The sequence below is a fragment of the Hyalella azteca genome, unplaced genomic scaffold (assembly GCF_000764305.2).
Source record: "Hyalella azteca isolate HAZT.00-mixed unplaced genomic scaffold, Hazt_2.0.2 contig6568, whole genome shotgun sequence".
Classification (NCBI taxonomy): Eukaryota; Metazoa; Arthropoda; class Malacostraca; order Amphipoda; family Hyalellidae; genus Hyalella; species Hyalella azteca.
Genome location: NW_025936726.1, coordinates 193,308 through 202,309, shown reverse-complemented (window position 1 = coordinate 202,309; position 9,002 = coordinate 193,308). Strand labels below are relative to the sequence as shown.

Below are 9,002 nucleotides of genomic sequence, written 5' to 3'. Positions count from 1 at the left end.
ATACTTCTTATTCCGCAAGATCATCACTCTTCATTACAGCAAATGGGTGCAAAGGTATTTGTCATTTAGATTCTGCTCAGTTTCTTCTGATTAGCAGATTTAATTCCTTATTTCGTATGAATGTCAATTTGAGGTATTGAATTTTTTCCTATGTAAGAGTAATAAAAAAATTACTCAGTAGGTATTTCGCTTCCTAATTCACAACTTCTTCTCGAGTGGATTCATGTTTTTTTTTATTTTAATGTTCTATTACATGAAATGATTGGAAAAATTATTCCCTGCTGTGAGAAGAACGTCATAACATTATTCCTGCATTTTTAAACACATTTAGGATTCCTAATCCACCATCTGCAGAAAGCTTGTCAAGTTTATCGTAATTTCAAATAATTTTCTTGACACATCAAATATCTGCTGTACATTTATGAGTCTTCTGACGTCTCTTCAGCCACTTAGCGTGTGCAGTTTCCATCCTATTTATCTCGCCGAATATTTTCTTCCTGAAGCCCCACCATACATTCCACTTTTGACAGCAATTGCCGCATAAGAATTGCGCTTAAAAAAAGTGCGCGCTCGAGAGATCGCGTCTGTAGCGGACGTTAAAGAACGACGCTTGCCGCCTCCCAAGCCAACAGACTCGAGTAACAGATCTGACATGAGCAGACTAAAGACTTCCAGACCTGAGACTAACAGATCTGACACGAGCAGACTAAAGACTTCCAGACCTGAGACTAACAGATCTGACACGAGCAGACTAAAGACTTCTAGACCTGAGACCAACACATCTGACACTAGCAGACTAGAAACTTCCAGACCTGAGACTAACAGATTTGACACGAGCAGACTAAAGACTTCCAGACCTGAGACTAACAAATCTGACACGAGCAAACTAAAGACTTCCAGACTTGGGACCAACAGATCTGACACGAGCAGACTAAAGACTTCCAGACCTGGGACCAACAGATCTGACACGAGCAGACTAGAGACTTCCAGACCTGAGACTAACAGATCTGACACGAGCAGACTAAAGACTTCCAGACCTGGGACCGACAGATATGACACGAGCAGACTAAAGACTTCCAGACCTGGGACCAACAGATCTGACACAAGCAGACTAATTACTTCCAGACCTGAGAATAACAGTTCTGACATGAGCAGACTAAATACTTCCAGACCTGAGAATAACAGTTCTGACATGAGCAGACTAAATACTTCCAGACCTGAGACTAACAGGTCTGACACGAGCAGACTAAAGACTTCCAGACCTAAGACTAACAAATCTGACAAGAGCAGACTAAAAACTTCCAGACCCAATATTAAAAGATTTGATACGCGTAAACGAATGACTTGTGACATGAACCTGACAGTTGACTGTAGATAACATAACGGGTCTATGACCAACAGACCCTACGAAGAAACCCAGCAGACTTGTGACCAGAAGACTTGGCTAATAAACAATTGGGCATTGAGAACAGCAGACATAACTAACAAACATAACAGACCTTAGACTCACAGATCAGACCATCGAACACTGCAGACCCGAGACTCACAGACCAGACCATCGAACACTGCAGACCTGAGAGCTACCGACCATCAAACCTGGGACCGACCTGAGAAACCATCAAACCCCATAAAGACATAAGACTCACTCGCCAGACTATCAATTCTTCTGCACACGAGACTCACAGACGAGACTATCAAAACCCTAGGCATATGGCTTCCAGACCAGTCAAACCTATAGGTTAGACAGGTATGAGACACGCTAATTTGCTCAAGAATTCAGACCACAGATAACCCGCGCGACTTTATGTGGAAAACAACTCATTAGGATAAAAATAGAAGAAGAGATCGGTAAGAATGCATTCGTGGCATTAGTTACGTTACGTAGTCGGCATTAGTTACGTAGTCGGCATTAGTTACGTAGCCGGCGCTAGTTACGTAGGTAGTCGACATTAGTTACGTAGTCGGCATTAGTTACCTAGTCGGCATTAGTTACGTAGTCGGCATTAGTTACGTAGTCGGCATTAGTTACGTAGTCGGCATTAGTTACGTAGTCGGCATTAGTTACGTAGTCGGCATTAGTTACGTAGTTGGCATTAGTTACGTAGTCGGCATTAGTTACGTAGTCGGCATTAGTTACGTAGTCGGCATTAGATACGTAGCCGGGCACAAGTTATACAGCCTTGCATTAGTTGCACACTACGCATGATGCACAGCCTGGCACTAATTGCACTGCTAAGCACTAGTTGCACAGCCAGGCACATGTTCCACAGCTGGACAAAAATTACTCAGCCTGGCACTAGTTGCACAGTCGAGCACTAATTGCACAGTCAGGCAAGAGTTTCACAGCCGGGCTCGACTCGACTTGAATATGTAGGAGAATAGAACTAGATGTTACAACTTGAACGCGTGAACTATCAATTATATGCTGACTTAATCAAATAGTGCTGGTAAGCTTGGAAACGAAAAAAAATTTTAATGAAGATGAGATAAACACTTTTATTCAACGAAAAATTTATTTTGTATTGTCATTCATTACTTGAACATAGCTTAAGAGTACAAAATTGGCCGTGTTGATTTTGATTATGACAATTTACTTAGCCTACTGTTATTTCGTTCTTTGACTTGTTTCGCCTCCGCGTTTGACTTATGAAACACTTGAACATGAGAAATTGAACACAAATGAACTTTAAAAGTCGAATAAGAGAGTGCAGGAGCGAGATCAGAGACACGGAACAAAATAAAATAGACATTTTCAAACGAAACTCAGACATTGTCCAAGGTTATAGAGAGAGAAGAAGAGAAAATTGATTTCCGAGTATACATTACCTCAATGATAAGGATTATAAAAATAGATAAGTAATTTATCGGTTGGACATAAATAATGCGAGGGACCTCAAAATGTTCAGTTAGGTAGAGGAATTTTAAAAGTGTTTAAGAAGGATCCAAAGAAAGAAAGAAATGTTCTAAGAGGACGAGAATACCAGAATACATCATCATGTATTCCGTAAGTCGACGCTGGTAGCTTTTGATAACGCATCAGCTATTCCGACTGTAGCCCCCCGGGTGCTCCGTATTCCTAGGATTCCAAGCACCCATTCCTGACTGATTGGGAATATCTGTGTTGGGAATTCTCAATAGGAATCTGAACATTTGATGTTACCGAGTTTTTAATGTTGGCGATGAAACTATCTGTTATTAACATAACTTTTGATGTAGTCCACTCGCTAAAAGTGTAGGTCCGTTTAACGATTAGAAAATGTTTAGATTCCCAAGATGCAGGTTTAATGCTTATGTCGTCTCAAAAGGCAATTAAGAGATATGCTTCATAATGCCGTAATTGTTTATTACGTTAGATATTTTTGCCGTACTAAATCAGGCAAAACGTAACTAAATTAGCCATTTCCACTAATATCAGAAGCTCTTTCATATTCAACCGTATTTTTATTCAAGGCCAGCGGCCTCTAGTTACGCTAGCTGCATTATCACTGCAGATATTGAGACCATTTCATGTCATGCTTAATTTCACTTAGAGAACAGGTTAGTGTCCGAAGATATTTTGAACGTGGTTCAGAAATTTTTCATTGTATTTGTTGTTATATTTTTGCAATTTTACTTACATTTTTGGAGTTAATATGGAAGGAGTGTACTCGATGTTTGGCAGTTTTCCAAGTTGGACCAAGGGCGGTAAAATGTTTTACCGTACCCATTACTGTAGGTATCACTTGCGGCCGTTGTCGTACAAATGAGGCAGCAATTGTGGCCGTAGTCGTACGGAGGATGCAGCACTTGTGGCCGTTGTCGTACGGATGAGGCAGCACTTGCTGCCGTTGTCGTACGGATGAGGCAGCACTTGCGACAGTTGTCGTACGGATGAGGCAGCACTTGATATCGTTGTCGTACGGATGAGGCAGCACTTGCGATAGTTGTCGTATGGATGAGGCAGCACTTGATATCGTTGTCGTACAGATGAGGCAGCACTTGCTGCCGTTGTCGTACGGATGAGGCTGCACTTGCGACAGTTGTCGTACGGATGAGGCAGCACTTGATATCGTTGTCGTACGGATGAGGCTGCACTTGCGATCGTTGTCGTACGGATGAGGCTGTATTTGCGCAGTTGACGTACGGATGAGGCTGCACATTCAGCCGTTGTCATCCGGATGAGGCAACAATTGTGGCCGTTGTCGTACGGACGAGGCAGCAATCGTAATCGTTTAAGTATGGATGAGGCAGCACTTTCGTTCGTAATTGTACTGATGAGGCAGCTTGTGCTGCCGCTGCCGTATAGATTAGGTAGCTCATATGGCCGTTGTCGTACGGATGAATCAGTACTTGTCGCCGTTGCACGGACCACTTCAGCGAAAAGAGTTGGATTTTCCAAATATGCCTACAATTTTAACTTTATTTTGCTAAAACATTTTTTGCAACTGCTGAGTTTGCATATAAAATTAGTATCTCAATAGATGGTCCAGAATACACTTAGCTCTCGCAGCCCATATGGCAACATTTTAGTGCATGCGTTTCAATACTTCTTTACTCATCTTTTCCAGCAATTATGGCCACATTCAAACTGCAATTATGCCTAAATTTTTCCTTAAAATTAATGGCCGTACGCATCCGTTGGGGGATAGTTTTCAGCGGTTGGACAAAGGCTCTCCTGGGTCTTGCAATTAATTAAACGGCATTATACGGACGGCCAGTCGAGCGCCGTAGCTGCTGTGCCAAAGAGCCGTCCCAACTGCGCGAGGTTCGCAAGATCCAGGTGCAGGTTAGCCATCCCAATGGATTACTATATTGATGTTAAATTAACTGGTTAAGCTGGCCGCAAAAATCAATATTTTCCTCCCCTTACCTGGAAAGGCTTACCGTCTTTTCTTAGGAGCTAATTCGCTCAAGATGTGGGCAAAGATTTGATTATTTTTAGGAAATCGTATTAGAAGTTTGTACGTGTTTATCAATTATGTTAACCAGCTATTATTCAAATATTATATATAAACATGATATTAGATTAAAATATCAAATTAGTACTTGTACAGGGTGATTGCGTTGATTTTAAATGAAATTCTATAAGCTGGAGCGTATGGTTGTATCACGTAGTTGTGGAAATGGGATAATGCAAAAAAATTGCAACGGAGCAAATTCATTTTGAATGATAAATAAAATACAGTGGATTCGGGCTAAGCGGGGCACATCATAACGTATTCGTTTAGTCCTTTAACCGAGTTTTCCTTTAACCGAAAAATGGTTTAAATAAATGGAAGATGACCTTTAATCGTAATACCATTTTTCCAAAGAGAAATCGTGTTTCGATTAGTGGCAATCCTCTAATTAGTGTGTGGTATGCACGATTAGTGGTATGCATGTGAACAATTATTCAAAGGTTACGAATCGAATTATGATACATGTGAAAAATGGATTACAATTTTATGAATAGATGTGACGAAAAGTTGTAGAGTCGCGATATAAACCGGCGTAATCTACTACAATACGAATGTATATAGAGTTTCAACAATTTTTCAAGTTTTCTAAAAACTTCCTTTTCAATTACACTTAGGCGTCGAATAATGATTCTGGATAAAAAAGACACGATCGCAGTTCTGAAATAAAAATCCATATATTCTAACGTTTCGGCTAACTACACTTTAGCCATCATCAGAGTAAATAAGATGATAATCTGGAAAGAATAGTCTATTCTTTCCAGATTATCATCTTATTTACTCTGATGATGGCTAAAGTGTAGTTAGCCGAAACGTTAGAATATATGGATTTTTATTTCAGAACTGCGATCGTGTCTTTTTTATCCAGAATCATTATTCGACGCCTAAGTGTAATTGAAAAGGAAGTTTTTAGAAAACTTGAAAAATTGTTGAAACTCTATATAAAAATAAAGTCCGATTTATTATTTCTGTACAATACGAATGGTTACGTAAATATAATGATTTTACATAGAAATGTAAAAAAATTCTTTTGGTGTAGGCTATTTACACATCCTGCACAATCCAATACTCCGATATGCTGGAAAACAGAAAGATTTTTCGCTCTATCTTCTTAGACTCATTAACACTAATGATGGGCGTTATTCTTTAAATTAATTTAGACTTATATGACTATGCAATCTGCCGGTACACCAAAATGTGTTTACGCGAACTCTCCTCATTAATGTAAATTGAAGCCAAATCTTTGAAAAAATTCTCGGCTAGGAAACCTTTATGCAGCTCGTGGCTTTATGTAAACAATGTCAATAAATCCCAAAGTTCCCGCATTCAACAAAAAAATTTTGTTTTGCATGCTATTTTTTGGTTTAGAAGATGAAAATTCTAAAATGTATAATTTTCATTTTGTAGGAATCTTGGTCGAAGAATTGTTTTCGAAATTGTAAATAAAGAATAGAATTTTGCGGAGGTTTTACGATCAGTTTCGTAAATTAACTAATCTGTATTATAATTGATTTGGGTTTGATAAATCAAAATTTTTTTAGGGATTATCATTAAATAACATCAGATTTTTCGGTTGAAATATCTGAATTTACTACATGAAGTCAGTCCAATTCGTGAACTTATAAAACTGAATCTATCAAATTTAACAACGTAAATGTAAATTATTTACATTAGCCCATTCCCTCCGTGAAAAAAAATTATGGTGTTTGGTGAAGTTCGAATTATGTAGTCTATAGGATTTATTTAAAGTTTTAACGTATGGAAACAAAATTAATTTGATTTGATTAATGCGCCTGAAACTTAAAGCACGGTAAACGGGGAAAGTTAAGTTTTCTAGCTAAAGATTCACACGACGAGTGTTCAATGGTTTCAATTAGCCCAATTTCAATATTCGAATATCAGGCGTACCTTCCTTTCGACCGGGAAAATATAATTAATAAAATTCGAAATTCAAAGGCAAAAATAGTACCTTCAAATTTGGAAATTTGAATTTTTGTTGGCAAAAATTTCTTACAAACAAAAAATTTTCTTGGTTGGATTTGCAGGCTGAAGATGCAGATGCTACTCTTGTAGCATCTGCAATTGTGCCTCACGGTTTCTTTCATAAGTTCGTGGCTGCAACTATTTTTTCTATTGTGCTCTACTTCAGATGTAATTTTGCACAATAATTTGTACGTTGTGTTCCAGTGTTTTAACACTGGAACACAGTATACACACATGTAACGCAGTATTAACACACAGTAAAATTGATCCTGCCGCCTTATCTTGCCAGAATGCTCAAACAATTACACAACGAAATTTTGAGGAGAAAACATAGCATTCCATTTAGTGACTGGTATTTTCTTGAATAATGCACACGTTGCCTTTGCCTTTATTTGAGGATGACGCGAGTTCTACCTAAACATCGTTTATCAAAAATCGGGACAAACCATGAATATTAACGAAAGAAAAAAACACCCCGCAGTGATCTCAATCAAGATCAAATACCAAAATTCCTTTGAACGGTTATTTATAATTCGGTATGTATTTGACCATGAAGCCAGAAGGTCCCTTCGCTTTGGTCACGACTTTGACGACGCGCGCATAAATTGTGCACAGGATTTACAACTCAAGTTGTGACGAGTGCGATTGTGCGAACGGGCATCAGTCGCCCGTACCAACAGAGCTATGGGGCACGTAATGGGCACTGTGGTGAGTGCGGAGGTATGGGGCATGTAAGGGGCACTGGGGTGAGTGCAGAGCTAGGGGGCATGTATTGGGCACTGTGGTGAGTGCAGAGCTATGGGGCATGTAATGGACACTGTGGTGAGTGCAGAGCTATGGGGCATGTAATGGGCACTGTGGTGAGTGCAGAGCTATGGGGCATGTAATGGGCACTGTGGTGAGTGCAGAGCTATGGGGCATGTAATGGGCACTGTGGTGAGAGCAGAGCTATGGGGCATGTAATGGGCACTGTAGAGATTGGAGAGCTATGGGGCATGCAAGTAAAAGCGTAACGTAAAATTTTTTTGTAATGCACAAGAAATGCCGGAACAAACCAAACAGCGAATAGCAAAGTTTGAGCTTTATTCTCGGAGGCCAAGTGTTCTCCTCTTCAAATTTTTTCAATAACGTTCATGTAGTCGTTGCAAATTAATAGAATTTCCTTGGTACTACTTGTTGCCACACCGGCTGATGACTCTACGGCTATAATTCGCTGTACTAACAATTACAATGTCACGTTTATCTGCTCCAAGTTACGAAATCACGGCTTCGATTTGGGTGAATTGCACCGCCCGCAAACTTTGGCGCTGAAGACGAGTAATGGCGGGAGTCTGGAGCGGTGAGCAGAGTTGAGAGCTCTGCTGCAGAGTTGAGAGCTCTGCTGATGAGTTGAGAACACTGATGCAGAGTTGAGGGCTCTGCTGATGAGTTGGGAGCACTGATGCAGAGTTGAGAGCTCTGCTGCAGAGTTGGGAGCTCTGCTGATGAGTTGAGAGCTCTGCTGATGAGTTGAGAGCACTGATGCAGAGTTGAGAGCTCTGCTGCAGAGTTGAGAGCACTGATGCAGATTGCAGAGTTGAGAGCTTTGTTGTAGAGTTGAGAGCTCTGCTGCAGGGTTGAGAGCACTGATGCAGAGTTGAGAGCTCTGCTGCAGAGTTGAGAGCACTGATGCAGAGATGAGAGCTCTGCTGCAGAGTTAGGAGCTCTGCTGATGAGTTGAGAGCACTGCTGCAGAGTTGAGAGCTCTGCTGATGAGTTGAGAGCACTGATGCAGAGTTGAAAGCTCTGCTGATGAGTTGAGAGCACTGCTGCATTGTTGAGTGCTGTGCTGCAGTGTTCAGAGAATGCTGAAGAATTGAGAGCACTGCTGATGAGTTGAGACCTCTGCTGCAGAGTTGAGAGCTCTGCTGCAGAGTTGTCAGCTCTGCTGCATAGTTGAGAGCTCTGCTGATGAGTTGAGATCTCTGCTGATGAGTTGAGAACTCTGTTGCAGAGTATAGAGCACTGCTGCAGAGTTGAGAGCACGGCTGCAGAGTTAAGAGCACTGCTGCAGGATTGAGAGCTCTGCGGCAGGATTGAGAACTC

The 9,002-nt window shown here is 40.6% G+C and overlaps 1 protein-coding gene across 1 annotated transcript; it reads left to right on the top strand.

Moving 5' to 3' along the window:
• The first annotated feature begins 652 nt into the window (after window positions 1-652).
• LOC108676727 (salivary glue protein Sgs-3-like) lies at window positions 653-1,378 on the top strand. The gene has a single exon (XM_018164857.1). The coding sequence runs from the start codon at window positions 653-655 to the stop codon at window positions 1,376-1,378; it is 726 nt and encodes a 241-aa protein (XP_018020346.1).
• The last annotated feature ends 7,624 nt before the right edge of the window (window positions 1,379-9,002 follow it).

Excerpts from the sequence above, each read along its gene's own strand:
- LOC108676727 (XM_018164857.1), top strand. The coding sequence starts at position 653 with ATGAGCAGACTAAAGACTTCCAGACCTGAGACTAACAGATCTGACACG.